We start from the raw sequence: 16,036 nt of genomic DNA on the forward strand, positions 1-16,036 counted from the left end.
GATTTTCAAAAGCAAATAGTGATTTCTGGGAGCCCAGCCTCAGAGGCCGGAAGGGTCCTGATTTTCAGAGAGTGGATGCTCTGCGCTTTCAGGCCCTATTGAGATGTCTCCAGTTGGGCTCCCAGAAATCACTGGTCGCTTTTGGAAATCTTGGCCTGAGCCTTTACAGTGAGATGGACTGGATTGCTTCAGCAATGTATCTTGCGGCCCTTTTTAAGGCGCACACTGAGTTTGGAGTGCCAAAAGGTGAAGGACACTGGATTAAAACGAGAAGTACTCAAATGCATCTTTTATGCTGCCATAAAATCTAATTGGATAGTTGGATAAAAGTCTTCCATGTGCACTGAATTGCCCTCTTGGTTGGGGGAACGAATAAAGCTCATCATTTAATAGCAACAGAAAGAATATCATAGATCGGGAAGACTTCATATAATTTTTATTTACCCTCTATATGAATGTGCTCACCCCAGCTGAGTTATAAAAGGAACATGAGAGAGAACACTGTTGGCTAGTGCTAAGGGCTAGCAGAACTGAAAAGGCTTGGTTCAGCCCTGCATATCTCATTACGTAATTTGCTTCAGACAAAACAACACACACAGAAGGATCAGCACAGGAAAAAAAACTCTTTGGGTGTAGCCGATTTAGAAGACGCTTTGATGTGATAATGTGTTGGCAGGGAACTGACACATACACAAGTCAGTCTAGTTACTAGTGTAATAACTGTCACCTTGATGGTCCCTGGGGATTGAAGCTAGGGCCAGCAAAGCTAAGATCATGAACTAAAGGGCTAAGTGTCCTAGTTGGCAGACTTAGCAGACATGTTCTCTGCAGCTCAGGCACAGAAAGGGTTACAGAGTAACAGCCGTGTTAGTCTGTATTCGTAAAAAGAAAAGGAGTACTTGTGGCACCTTAGAGACTAACCAGTTTATTTGAGCATGAGCTTTCGTGAGCTACAGCTCACTTCATCGGATGCATAGCATATCGTGGAAACTGCAGAAGACCTGTCTTCTGCAGTTTCCACGATATGCTATGCATCCGATGAAGTGAGCTGTAGCTCACGAAAGCTCATGCTCAAATAAACTGGTTAGTCTCTAAGGTGCCACAAGTACTCCTTTTCTTTTTAGAAAGGGTTACGTAACACAAACTGCACAATGGGTTACACTTCTAATACGCATTTGTGCATGGACAGAGTCTCAAGGAATCTAAAATGGAACCCTAAGAAAGGGGCCATGTAGTTTGGTGAAACCATGCAAGGCAGCACAATGGGGCAAGAATTAATCATCTAGCATTTCTCTAACCCCTCACACCCCAAAGAATTGAACAGCCAAACTTGCTCCCAAGCAAAACACAATCAAATCTGAACCCTGCAATACACTGAAATAGCAGCATAACCGCTACTCAAACGGAGGCCTGGGGTAGAGAAACTCACACCCTGAGCACGGCAGCTATGCCAACCTAATCCCTGCTGGAGATGCAGCTAGGTCTTCTGTTGAACTTTGCTACTGCCTCGGAGAGGCCGATTACCTCCAGCGATAGGAAAACCCCTTCCCTTGCTGTAGGTGGTGTCTATGCTATGGTGCTGCAGCTGCTGTGCCATGGTAGTGCCCACAGTGTAGATATGGCCTCCGTTAAACCCAGCAGGCTGGATTTGCCTAGAGGCAGCTACACCAGCTCCTGCTGGAGTAAATGCCCTAAGAAAGGGCAAGAGAGCCATACAAGGTGCCTACAATCTTCCCTCCAATGGATAGGATATAGCCAGGGCAACTGGGAGATGCATTGATTCAGCTCATCCCTACAGCAGCCTCCACTGGCAGGGCTTCCTGAGGAGTAAAAGCTTCTTGCTCCCCAGCAGAACCCTCGTGGGGAGAGCAACAATGAAAACACCGCCTATCCTCCCCTGGATGCGAGTTTCCCCTTCAGGGTACGGTGACTCTCACTTCTATAGTATGTGCCCTGCCTATGCAGAGCAACAGCACACAACAGGTTCTGACACGAAAGGAAACGTATCCAATTAAAACTGCAGGAGGAACTGATGCAGACTCTGTGCTTTACCTTGCATTGGGCCCTGGTACCGGGATTAACCCTCTCACTCTTCTTAAGTGGCATAGTGACAAGTGGTCAAAGCCTGTTTTTCATCTCATCTGAAAGGTGGCACGGCTCCAAAAGCACAATGCCATCTAGCACTCTGCCTGGGCACCGGGCCAAGAACGACTCAGAGAAATGGAGTGTCACCTGCTGAATCAACCAAAGCCACTTCTCACAGCTCCCTGGCAGTTCTTGGATCCAAGTAATGACTCAGCCAGCCCTGCTTGGATTGTGAAACTTAAAAGGATCACGCAGCATGAGGTGCTATGCATATTTTGAAAGGCTTGTCACCGGTTCTCAAACTACCATCTGCAAAACAACTTGCTACTGTCACCATGGAAAACCATCTGTCAGTCTGCTAGATATGGGTGTGTTGGTTTTTTTTCCAACCTAACCCAAGAAATCAAGTACTTCTGTGCATTTACTTGACTGGTTACTTCGTGCTGTTCTTTGACGTAAACACAACCAAGGAGTGACAAGACAAACCACAACATGATCTAGAGGGAGCTGGGAGCAGCAGGGAGAGAGAAGATTCAGTACTAATAAATATAAATTTCTACCCCCAGAGGAGAAATAGCACGGGGGTACCTATTCCAGCTGCCACATCCATCAGATGATGGTGAATTTATTGTCATTTTTATCTCCCTTATTATCCTAATATTGCTATTTCATGTAATGGAACAGTAAAGATGATGCAGGGAACGTGGGAAAGGGGTTTTGGAAGGGGAGCTACTCCTGAGAGCAAAAACAATGAGGCATACACAGCTACCCCTCTGAAACCTACTCCCAAGAGGGATCTCTTATCTTGGAGAGATAGGATGGTCCAGTGGATAGAGAACTGGACTGATAATCAGGAGACCTGGCTCTGCCAAGGACCCGCTGTGTGACCTTGGACAAGTCACATCAGCTCTCTGCACCTCTGTTTCCCCACCCTTTGTCTGTCTAATAATCTGTATAGATTGTCAGCTCTTCCAGGCAGGGACTGTATGTTTGAAGAGTTCCCAGCACAAAGGGGCTTTGATCTGTCCAAGTCTCTCTGCATTGCTTTGATTATTGATTACACACCAAAAAAAAACTGTTAAAAGACTACTGTATGAAGGTTGCAAAAATCAAGCACTCCAAAGTTAGGAAATGCCCATGCAACCTTAACTTGGCCCCTGGGTGCATCTGCATTAAGAAATCGTCTTTACTTGCATGGTCTCACACTTTTCCCCCCACAGGATCACTGCCACATTCAGCACACAGACTGGACTGCGTTCATTTAATGAGCTGCTATTCAGTATTTTCTTTTTAACCCCATTGTTCAATGTATGGCCCTAGGCCTTATTTACAGTTCAATATACAAACCCTGCTCTGGAGACAGACTTGTGAACTGCCTGTTGGGTTGCCTTATGGGGCTGATCACTATAGTATAAGTTCTTCACAAACACCAATTAATCTTCACAACACCCTGGGAGGTGAGGGGGTATTATCTCCAGTTTACAGATGAGGAAAGGAAGCACAGAAAAATTAAGGTCCAAAGATGTCATTAATTGTGGGTGCTCAATTTGAGACACTTAAGACGTGATTTTTCAGATTTCATAGCATTGTAATAGAAGGTTGGGGTTTTTTTTTTTTTTTTTAAGCACTGCTCCCATAGACTTCAGTCACAACTGTGTACGCTCAGCACTTCTGTAACTCAGCCCCATGTCTCAGTTTTGGGCATTGAGGAAATGAGAAACAGAGTTAGCGAACAAAAAGAAAAGGAGTACTTTTTGCACCTTAGAGACTAAGGAATTTATTTGAGCAAAAGCTTTCGTGAGCTACAACTCACTTCATCGGATGCATTCAGTGGAAAATACCAAGAGTTAGCGACCACCTCTGCAAAGTCTGATTTAAGTGATTTCCCCAGCATCACACAGGAACTACGTGGCAGGAACAGAGCCCAGTACTCCGACGAAGCCTTCTCCTGTCTTAGTCCTGAGACCATCCATTTTCTCTTCCTGCAACCCTCTGCCTCAATCACTACATTACATACACGCCACCCAGTGTCTGCAAAACAGAACCAGGGGGCCTACAGTTTCCTTCACCACACGCCCTGATTCATCCCCAGAGCAGGTCCCTACTCTGTGTACCGACTACAGCAAGGGTCCTGAGGAAAAATAACGTGTGATCACGTAATTAAAGGCTACAATAATGTTCATGTACAAAGGGGCCAAGTTAAGGTTACACGGGCAACTTTAATTCTGGCATTTCCTGACTTTTGAATGCTTGACTGTGCAACCTTAATAACCTTCTTTTACCAGAAGGTGTGTGTGTCATTTCCCAGGTTTTAAAAAAAACAAAACTGAAAAAACAGAAATGGCATCCTATTGACACCCACATGGGTCATAAACAAGGGTGGAACCTTTAAAACCACCACACGGAGCTCTCCCACTTGGGAGATGTTATCTGCTAAGCTCTAGCATGTCTCTATTGAGCCTTTGACAAAAACCACAGTTTGCAATTGATTAGGACTTGGTCAAAACCAGGTGGTTTTTCTTGGGGATGGCAAAAAGGCACATCTCTGACAAAACGGCCACACCCTCTGCCAAATTTCAAGTCCCTGCTCCAGAGAATGGGGAGTGCTACACCTGTTCAAAGATAAGGTCTTAAGTACTTTTTAACAAGAGCAAAACAGCACACTTTTCCATACTTTCCCCTGGCCTTGCTCTTGGAAATGGCTGAACTATTTTGGCCGAAATTCCCCCCACTCCCCTCTCAAAAAATGAACCACGATTTCAGCTTGAGACAGACAACCAGTACGGAAAATTCCAGCCCAAATGGTTGAAGTTGGGCAAAGCTATAAGCAACTGAAAACAGCATCTTTTAATGGGAAGTGTTGGGAAACTTGAATAATAGGTAGAGCTCCCAGCCCCACCCCTAGGTGCTGACTCTGTGGGTGCTCCAGCCCTGGAGCACCCACAGAAAAAAAAGTTAGCCGGTGCTTAGCACGCACTGGCAGCCAGCTCCCCCCCAGCGCCTCCTGCCAGCCAGCAGCCCTGCCAATCAACTCCTCCCTCTCCCTCCCAGCGCCTCTGTCCACCGTGTATCAGTTGTTTTGTGGCATGCAGGAGGTGCTGAGAAAGAGGGGGAAGAACTGGGAAGGGGCACACTCTGGGAGGAGGTGGAAAGAGGGGAAGAGGTGGGGCAGGGAGGCCTTGGGGAAAGTGGTGGAGTGGGGGGCAGGGCCTGGGGCAGAGGTCAAGCATCCCTCAGGTAGAGAGGAAGTCAGCACCTATGGCCCCACCTATATTAAATTAAATGCTCCACAATATAAACAATCTGAGAATCACTCATTCCTATCATATAGGGATAATGGAGCCATTAGATGGTATACAGCTGAAGACCATTATCTTCCATCCCTCGTATCAGAGTGATGGCGTACTGTTTAGACCATACACACATGCCAAAAACCCCAAGCATTTTAGAAATAGAAGGTCAGAAGACTTTAGCTCATAGAAGGGATCATGTGATCATCTAGTCTGACTTTACGTACAACACAGCCCACAGAACTTTCCCCAAAGTTAAAGTTAAAACCCCAGAAGTAAAAACCCATTTGCTTTTCATATCATGATCAATTATACAGATGATTACTAGCACATGCATGAAACATGGTTTATATCATTGCTAGAATCCCTTTAAAAAGATTTATTTCCTCATATTTCATTTCAGACCATGTGTATTATTCCCTAGACAGTTTTGTGAATAGATTGCATGCAATTATTCCAGGAATTTACTCTGAAATGACAAATCCATCTACTTCCAACGGAACTCATATATTCATCAGGCTGTTCAAGATTCCAAATCATTTAGCCAACCCCCGGGACGATTTCTGATCAACGAGTGCAACAACTGATAAGTGACCTCAGTGAGAGAGGTTTTCCCCTGAATTTAGGAAGGATCATTAAATAACTTGACATTGATGAATGCCACACTGAATACGCACTCCATATTTAACGAGTCCAGATAATCAGTAAAATCCAGAAGTATGTGCTTTCTTCCCGGGCCCCCACCGCACTGGACAACATTACAAGACAGTAAAATGCCCTTCAAATTTAAGCAACTGGAAGAAGTTACTTGACATTGACAAATATTTCCAAATCTGTGTGCCTAAATTTAGGCTCTTTAATCATATAAATCTGAAAAATGGCCCAAATCTGGTGACTTTCCAGGCAGGCTGCAAAAGACATCTGTTGAACAGGGTTTTGGAGAGGGTCGAGTATGCGTCTCAGAATAGAGTATGCGTCTCAGTAGAGGGAAGCTTTTTTAAAAAAAATAGGTAGTAAACCAGAAGAGTTCCCTTTTTGAGTACTTTAATGTTGGGATTTTGCTGTATTAATTATGTATTAAGATACCTGGAGCAGAGATGGGCAGCTATAAGGCAGTAGAGGACCACAAAATCCTCTAACACCTTCTAGCAAGCTGAGGTGTGTGTTGGGGGTGGGTCCTCCCAGGGGGATGACACAAGCCTGGGTGGGGCTGGGGTTGGGTCAAGTCCTGTCTCTGAGGGGCGGAAGGTTCCGGAACAGGGTGGTTGGAGAGCGAGCTGGGCCTGGCCTCCTGCTTCAGACTGTTGGCTCTCACCACAGCATCATGGAATGCCCGTGTTTGCACCCAGGCCGCCCCTCCACCCTAACTCTCCACCCCGCTCCCGGCCCTGGTGCTACCAGCTCCCCTGCCCTGAGCTGGGCTGTGGCAGACCTGATGCAGCTGCTGGGTTGCCGGTTGCCCATCTCTGACTTAGAGCTTTGTATGCACATCTTTTTTATTAAAATTGAAACAAAAAAACAATATTTGGGCACCTTAATAGATGTGGCCAGAGTTTCAAAGGTGCTCAGCTTCTGCAGGCCCCGTGGACTTCAATGGCAAGTGTAGGCACACAGCTTTTCTGTACAGGGGCATAAATATGGAGTTAGAGGCCTAATTTTAGGTACCGAGGCTGGAATTTATAAAGGGATCTATTTACTAGTCTATACACAGGTTAAATCAAGGCACCCCCCTAATGTGGGCACAGTTAATACTCAGACTGAGATTTACAAAGGAGTCTAAAATCAGGCTCCCAACTCCCACTGAATGTCAATGGGATTTGAGCACCTAACACTCAGGTGCTTTTGAAAATCCCAGCTGAAGGCTCAAAAACATTGGCCGTAATATCCTAATAAAAAAAATTGTATAATAAGCATTAATCTTTTCTTAGAATACAGGACATTGGTGATCCTAAGTAGTTCGGCATTAATGCATGGTTTTGCTTTATTATAAACTCTAGGGTCTCTTATTTTTTCAGTTGTGCTGTAAAATTTTATATTACTTCCAAGACTTTAATTCTAATTCTCTAATACATCCTGCATTTTATAATTTACTAACCATGCAAAAGTCAGGTCAGCTGCAGCTCCTGGTCATCAGTGAAATAGTCTATTTTACCTAGTTTCCCTAATGAGCAGACCATGGTACAGAAAGTCAAATGACTTACCAATGTTGCACAGGGAGTCAGTAACTAAGCAGCTGAGATTAGAACCCAAGATCCCAGCTTCTTATCCATTGCTCTATCAGCTAGGGTGCATTTCCTCTTCCAGGTCATTTTACAAGCTGATAGCCTGATTTTCAGAGGTGCCGAGCACTTCCAGCTCCTGTTGACTCAATGGGAGCTGCGGATGGCCCACATCTTGGGAATTTCGGCATGAATATATTTTAGGGACATATTTTTGTAACAGACCACTCAGTGCAACAAAACCAAGTCTGCTCATGACAGGACTATAGGCTGGGATCTTGCTGCTCTATTTAATTGCACCATAACTCACTCACTCTCTCTCTGTGTGTAACTCCTACGGAAATTGAACCATGACTACCCCACTGTATTCTGGCTAACCCAGTCAACCCAGTCATGACTGCTTTACTACATGTATCAAAGTAAAATAGTTATTTCTCCCCGTGTACACTGGTTTATATGCCACCCAAACAGCTCAAAGCAGCCTGCAGTTCAGGACTCTTAGCTGATGCTGGGCTTTCATTTAGCAGCATCCACCTTTTACCATTGCTAATTGGTTAGAGGACTGTGGCACAATACCCAGGCCCGCCATCACCTCCCAGATGGATTATGGCAGTGTAGTTTACTTGGGCTTGAATCAGCCATAAGAAAACTGCAACTAACGCAGAACGGAATGGCACAATTTCAGCAACAGACTACCAAAAGCACAGCACCCTGGGGCTTCCCCGCATACACTGACGTCTCATAGAACCCTTCTTTGTTATTGTCCAAAGGGCTAAATGATCTGGGCTAAGGAGACTTAAAAGGCCAACTCTGTCTCCAAGATCTTTCAATTAGTCCAGCTCAGGGCTGGTGCCGGAGATGGGACCTTCTTGAGGCTGATCCAAGGCCGCAGAATTCACCCCCAGAGGAACCGAAAGTTACAACTTCACTCCACTCTGGCCTAAATGCCGTTGAGGGGGCACTGGCCTGGGGAGTCAGGAACTTGGGCTCTAATCCTGGTTCTACCATTGACCTCCAGGTGTAACCTTGGGTAAGTCACTTCACACCTCTGTGCCTGTTCCCCCTCCCGCCCTTTAGCTCTCTTGGCTATTTATATATTGTAAGCTCTTTGGGGGCAGAGATTGTCTTATTCTGCGTATGTACAGCAACTAGCACAATAAGACCCTGTTCTTGGTGGGGGCTCTAATACTATTAGACAAATTATGAAATTTTTAACTTGACTTCTCCACCACCACCCACTTAGCACATTAACTTTAAAAAAGTACTATACATGCATTTTTCCCCATGAAGACGAACAGAAATGGAGAGGAAACTCCAATTGACAGACGCTAGCCACTCTGTTTAATTTGCTGACTCTGGAAAGTGCTCGGGTATGTAGTGATGGGTGTTGTATGGAACCTAAGAGAATACAAACACAGAAGTAATAGGCTGTCACAAGCTTTCCCGTGCACAACTTACTTAGATTCATAACATTATAGAGGGATGAATTCAAGAACATGGATCTTTTCTTGCTCACAATAATGCGAAATAAAAGCATGCTCACTGTAAGGCTATACAATGCATATTATTACTTGCAGCTAACAAGACATGTAATAACCAAAATGCAGCATAAAAGTACCCGATGGTTAATCATGATGATGGGCCCGTTAACAGACATACAAACAAAACTGGTCTAAAATAAATAAGGGAATAGGACTATAAACACTAAAGATTACGCTAATTTGTTTCTGGTAGAATAAACACCTTGATAAGATTTAAACCCCCTTCCCCCACTGATTCTTTTATTCAGTATGGAAGCTCTGTGAAGCCTTCTTAACATTTTGGTGAATTTTATCCTAGGAATGTAATGAGAGTTGGGATAGGTGTCTTCTGAAGAGAGCGTACAACACAATACACAGCATGTGAAATTCAATACCGGAGGTGGTCACGAAATCAAATGATGTGTAGCTGGATTGAAAAAGGGGCTGGATAATTTCTTGTCCACCAATATTTTCAGCTATTCATTCAGGGTGCAATTTGCCCTAGAGTAACAGGAATGCACAAAGTCCCATTTAAGATCTCAACATTAGGTTTAAGTGGTGTGTAGGGCCACTCCGAAAGGGTGAATTTCACCCTCTCAGTTGTACGCCCTATATGGAGGGAAACCGGAGAGGTACGTACAGCCATTACACCAGCTCTGAGTCACATGTAACCCCTTACACTGGAGATATTCCCTAACAGCCAGATCCATCAGTTTATAGCCCCCATTTTGGCTGCTGGGGCCACTCTGTTGGTACCAGGTAGGGCCTTTAAAGCTGCTATTAACAGGCTACTGAGGATTCCTGAGCTAGCCCTCCCTGGTGTGCAAGCTCCATTACATAATGGATAGAATCATCAGGATGCTCTGACAGAGCTCTGGTGCACTTTAGGATTAAGCTTTTGATACCTACCAAAAATGGGACTAAGAAAAAGATGACTTTTGACATTGTCATATTTATAAATCTGCAAAAAACCTTGGAGAATGAGCTCATGCGCCCCAAAGGAATGTCTAGTAAATGAACTGAAACAAAAAACAAATAAAAAAAATCAAGACATCTATCCCACTCCAAGTTTGAAGGATACACAATTCTCTTGTGTTTAGTGGGGGCAAAAAAATGAATGGTCCTTAAAGGCTGAAAGGACACACAAAATACATACATTCCTTTCTATGTATGTTTTCATATACAGTAGAACTGCAGAGTTACGAACCAACCAGTCAACCACACACCTCATTTGGAACTGGAAGTACACAATCAGGCCACAGCAGAGACACTCCCCCCACCCCCGCAAAAAGAAGCAAATACAGTACAGTATTGTGTTAAATGTGAACTACTAAAAAATAAAGGGAAAGCAGCATTTTTCTTCTGCATAGTAAAGTTTAAAAGCTGTATTAAGTCAATGTTCAATTGTAAACAGCCATAATGTTTTGTTCAGAGTTAGGAACAACCTCCATTCCTGAAGTATTTGTAACTCTGAGGGGTTTTATTGTCCCACCTATTTTTGTAGTACCTGAATGTCTATAGATCTGAAGATCAAAAGAGGAGGGCTACATCTCAGATCTAACGAAAATTCACTTTTGCAAAAGTAATCTGGAATGAAAAATAAAATGGGAAATTTCAATAAAATATGGAAATGAGAGACCACCAAATATTTAAGGAAGATTCATCCAGGAACAAAACAAAAGTGATAGCAAATTACTAATCCTTTCTGTACTTTATGGTTAAAAAGAAAAATTATACATTAAAAATTTCCCATAAACATTTTAAAACCATTAACAGCTGTTTGTCTGAACCTTTAAGATGTCTTTACTGCCAAGTACTATGTTATAATCAAATTAGACCACTAGCTTTAAAACAAGGCCTCACAATGGGAAAAGATGACACACAAAATATAGCAGTAGAAACTGGCGTTAATATGCAAAGCCTTCATTTCAGAACAAACACATGAAATGTATCTTAGAAGACAGACCGGACTTTCCCAGCCAGCATGGGATTGTGGGACAGAGTCAGGTCAGGTCATATCACCTGGTCTGTCTGTGAAGTCAGTCAGCCAATGGGGCAGCTTCACTGAGGGGAGCTCTCACTGAGTAATCAAGGTGTTTGCAACAGCTTCCTGAATTGGCTGGCTGGGGCAGTTGACAAAAGGATGTTAGAGATAGGAGGAGAGCTAATCCACAGCCCTGCCAGGGCAGCATTGTTCCCTACACTACTAGTCCTAGTCTATAGGACTAACTTCTACTCCTGCTAGTCTAGAAGATAATAGTAGTTAAAGAGGTGGAAAAGACCAACTAGCTCACTAGTTCCATAGAAGGATAGACTATAGTGCCAGAGTATGTATTAAATATTAAGCTGATACCTCTCACTTCATTTTACCAACGTCAGGTATATTCTCTCAGTAAGAGGGAAGAGCTTAATGTTTTCATTGTCTGAGTCCAGATATTTCAGCCACCTTCATTTTTGCATCCATGTTTAGATCATAAAGCGATGGTTATATATATCCACAGGGTAGTCAATTACGTAAATGAGATGCAATGGTAAATGTAAAATTGCTTATCCGGGAGAAAGGAGCTGCTTTGAAGAGCACGTTCTATTTACTGTCACCTCTTTTAGCAATGGCAATGCCTGTACTCTCTTGAAAAAGATCCGATTTTATTTTGGAATGCAGATCTATACTATTTCGCACTTTCCCCTTTGGAAAATGCTGTGTGTGAATTCTGTGTTTGTGAAAGATGCCAGACTGAGAGCCTTACAGAGCAAAGGATACAATCACAGAACAGGCAAGATACAATGGCAATGGAAGCTTCTACCAAAGCATCGAAAGCAGGAGAGCAGTGACCAATTCATTGTTGATCTCACTGCTGAAAAAGATTCCAAGGTGCCAGATTGTGGTGAACAGCCAACGGGAAAGTGGTCTGAGCACTAAATAAGCATTTGATGAGAAGTTTTAGTGCCAGTGTCAGAAGGACTGGAAATGAATAGGTAAATGGATCTATAGTCCCTAGGCAACTTTTAAAAATCTCAATCTAATATCTAACGTAATGTGTAGGATGCTTTTCTAAACTTGTTTCGCACTTCTTAATTTTCTTGGAGTGTGCCATGTAACTAACTATGCATAAGTAATAAATAAAAAATGCTTTCAATCACTAAAAATTGCAAAACGTAATCAATTATACATTTTAAAGTGTCACATCCTATTCAACTGAATAGTTATACAATTGCTAATGTAACCAACACTAACAGCATGTCTCTGCAGCATTCTAGTGTCTAGACCACACTAGGCATCAAGCTACAGTGCACATTATGCCACATACAAAATGCCTTTAAAAGTATTTGCTCACCCACAATTTGCAATTAGTTTTTATGCATAAAACAATGTTCAAGAAGAAAACCACCATAAAAAACATAGCCTCACTGGGACTGAACTTTAGCACAGATTGACCCTGCTTTCCTTACAATTTTTAAATGGTTAAAAAATTTGAATACTACTAGAGCGAGCAGCCTGAATATTTTAAACATGTTAAAAAGGTGAAGTGTTTCACAGGGTTTTCTGCAGAACTATGCCAATTGCTCCTGACTGGCACCCTGGTATGGGTAGCACAATGCCTCCAAAATAAATACTTGTAGTGTGGTATTTACTTCCATACCAGGAAGTAAACAGAGTTATCCGAGAATCTCATTCAAATAAATAAAGGTATTTATTTGAATAGGCAGTCATGTAATAGACTTCAGTTTTGGATATTTCCTATTATTCAATGGCAAGTCTGTGTACACAGTGAAAGGAATCATGGGAGAATATCACATGGTATCTTGTTCTATGTTTTCATGTACTGTAAAACATTAACTTGTTCCTGCAGTGTTAATGATGGATATTCTAAAATGTCTGTGAATAAAGATTAACTTAATACAGTTACAGTCAGAACCACGATAAACTAAACTAAGTGTCATGCTAATGTAGGCAGGTCTTAAGTTGGTAAATTGAAACAGCTATGCTATTGGAAGATTTTAGCTTGGATATCAGGCATGTCATAATTCCTCCTTGCTTTGGAATGCAATATTCTAAAAATCCAAATTGTTCAATAAGCCTTAAAATTTATTTTTGTGATAAACAATTTCAGAAATTAGGAATACAATCAGGGTATAAACTTTAAGTATTGTGTACATGGAATATTTTATTTACCTCTTACAAAAAAAAATCTAAAGATCACTGAGTATTACGTAAGTCTAATGCCCTTGCATTTGTAGTGGTATTATTTCAAGGTATTAATTTTACCCAAACCAACAACAACAAAACCCCCTGAAGGATTTATGTGTATTTGCTTTGCTGAGCTCTATGTTATTATATAAAGGATGCAAGCTTACTTAATTCCTTCTAGATGTTTTTCTCATAGTCCACATTTAGGTACAAAAAGCAAGTTTTTCACAAGTTTTTAAAAAGTTTACTTTATTGGTTACAGTTATATAAAATGTACCACGGTAGTCCCATCTAGCTGGTCATTAAGTGCTTGCAACGGCAGAGAGATCTTATACATCTGAGAGATATCCAAGGTTTATTTCATGCTGGAGGAAAAACAAAACAAAACCTCTCTTCATTTGCTTGCCTGCACTTTAAATATATCCAACAAGGCTAAAATGTTTAAAAGCAAGGACAACCCCATTTGTATGTCAAATTGTAATTTTTAATATTTTCATTAGAATAGTCTTTATATCACTCTCCAACAAAAGAAAATATAACTAACAGCAAACTTTAATACAGGCACACTCTCCAGATTAACAACCCAAAACAAAAACAAAAAAGAAATTAATGTAAAATGTAAATCACATATAATACAATTGAAGTGTCCAAAACAATTTAAATAATTTTAAATATTTTATTTTTTTTAAACTTGCTACAAATGCTTTATACAATATTTCAACATAAAGTCCCCATAACAGAAATGTAACAAAATGGGAATGATAGTGAAAGTGAAAGTGGCACAAATTCACCAAACAAGTATTAAACTACAAATTTTAAGAGGTAGATTACTTGTTAAGTCAAGGGGGGAGGGGAGAGGAGGGGGAAGGGGAAGAGGGAGGGTGCATAATGAAACTAGCTGCTTTCCAACAACTGAGTCATTAATCCGGCAGGGTGTATAAATGCACGAGAAATGATATTTCCATGAAAAGCTCTTTATGAGCAGTAGGTCAATTTGTTGCTTTTAAGTTATTAGATAATGAGGTGTCAGACCTTTTACAGTAATTTTATTATACATTTATCTTTCAAAATATACACCTACACAGCCCCGTTTCTGGCCTGTTTATTAATAAAATAGTACACTGTGTCCAATTATATGGAATTCAGAAATTGGTGCCAGTATTTCATTTCTATAGGAAGAAAGTTTTATTTGCATGTATAAATAGGAGATTGGGAAATTCATAAAATGTCCAAACCTGTTTTTTCCCACATCTATGCAGGGCATCTAAAAGACTTAAAAACAAAAAAGTGGGGGTGGAAGGAGAAAAGGAGAAAATTCTGTCCTCTCTACTAGTTAATTTAAAAGAAAAGCTTCAGGAGACTCAATACATGACAAAAATACTTTGAGTGCAGCAACATTTGTCGTCCCTGACTCTACAACGAACTATTGATAAAACAGGAACCTGCTTTGCAAAGTTTAAGCTGAAATGTCTTTTTGCATGCCATTCACCAAGATATGGGCAAAACCAGAAATCTGAGCTATCAGTTCAGTGGCAGCAGATTCTGTTCAGTTTAGCCCATATTGTTTCCTTCTTTTAGTTATTATTAATAGTACCCTTCTCTTTGTATCTAAAACATCCTGTAGCCCAGCATGTGTATCAGGCACCAATGAAGAAAACATATGCCTGACACTAAACATCAGAGCAAGAAGCCTGCAGGCAATCAGCTGCATTTTATGATTGTGAGTCAGTTTCAGCTGGTTTCGCAAGCTTGGTGGATTTCACATCCATTGTCGTAGTGCTTATCCTAAATTGAGCATTTAGGGAATTTTGTTTTGTTTTTACAGGAGGTTCCTAGAAAATAAGAAACAAAAACTGAAGATAAATGACAAAAATAATAGTATAAGCTGCTTATGAACTGAATATGCTTCCAAAGAAAACACAAACCAAAGTGTGAGAAGTAGACTTGAAGACAAACAATTGCTTAGTGAAGCAGATGGTTTTGAAAAATACTTAATTAAGATTTCCTGGAAAAAACAAATGTTTGCGTGCAGAACAGAATCAAAGTTTGCCGACTGATGCCTGGTGTGTATGGCATCAATTAATGTATTAGGGCAAGAAACCCTTGATTCTTGACATAAATATCAAGGATAAGCAGGCAAATAAAATCCAGGTTTATGAATTTAAATGGCATATTCCTAAAACAAAACAGCAAACTTCCTTTTTAGCTGAACTATCCTTAAGACCAGCCAACAATGCGAGCTGCAATGGGAAATGTATAATATTTGAGACAGAATGTCAAAGCTGTCTCTATGTAAATCCTTATTCATGCCGTGAACACTTTGAAACAACTTCTGTGCGTGCAAAGGATCACTTTTTTTCAATGTGATCTATTATTAAATAGCTAATCAAGATATACATCTCTGGCTCCAAATTCTACTGATTTCCAGTATAATGTCTCATGCAAAATCCTTGGTTACTAACAACAGTTTACAGACAGCTCTGCAAGACAGCAACTGATTTTGAGGCAAGTACTGTAATACAGAGACATTGATGTTGTGAGATAATTAGGGCTAGCTGGTTTCTCTTGCTCTTTGAAGACATTTTTCTGTATTACTGGCTGACAAAAATTCAAAACCTTTTTTCTGCTTCTCTTTCTTGTGTGTGTGTATTGATTTTGTTTATAGTTCAAAGTAACTGGAGTCTATTTCCCCTTTAGCCCACTGGAATAATGCGCCTGTGTTGAAACCTGTAC

The 16,036-nt window shown here is 41.3% G+C and overlaps 1 protein-coding gene across 15 annotated transcripts in view; it reads right to left on the reverse strand.

Annotated features, from left to right (window-relative positions):
- PRDM2 (PR/SET domain 2) overlaps window positions 1-16,036 on the reverse strand; it is a 124,486-nt gene that overhangs the window by 11,437 nt on the left and 97,013 nt on the right. The window contains exons 12-14 of one of the 15 annotated variants that reach the window (XR_006286493.1): window positions 13,581-13,668; window positions 10,622-10,701; window positions 8,876-8,992 (exon numbers count right to left, since the gene is read on the reverse strand). The exons of 10 other annotated variants lie outside the window; for them this stretch is intronic. Coding sequence is in view for 3 of the 5 variants with exons in the window: in XM_043531906.1 (XP_043387841.1) it covers window positions 8,923-8,992 (70 nt within the window). In the remaining 2 variants the exon portion in view is untranslated. Of the gene's footprint in view, window positions 1-8,875; window positions 8,993-10,621; window positions 10,702-13,535; window positions 15,136-16,036 lie in introns of those variants that run through there. 4 more of the 15 variants (XR_006286492.1, XM_043531906.1, XM_043531908.1 and 1 more) reach the window with 4 other exon arrangements.

Source organism: Chelonia mydas, chromosome 18, assembly GCF_015237465.2.
Source record: "Chelonia mydas isolate rCheMyd1 chromosome 18, rCheMyd1.pri.v2, whole genome shotgun sequence".
NCBI classification, from domain to species: domain Eukaryota; kingdom Metazoa; phylum Chordata; order Testudines; family Cheloniidae; genus Chelonia; species Chelonia mydas.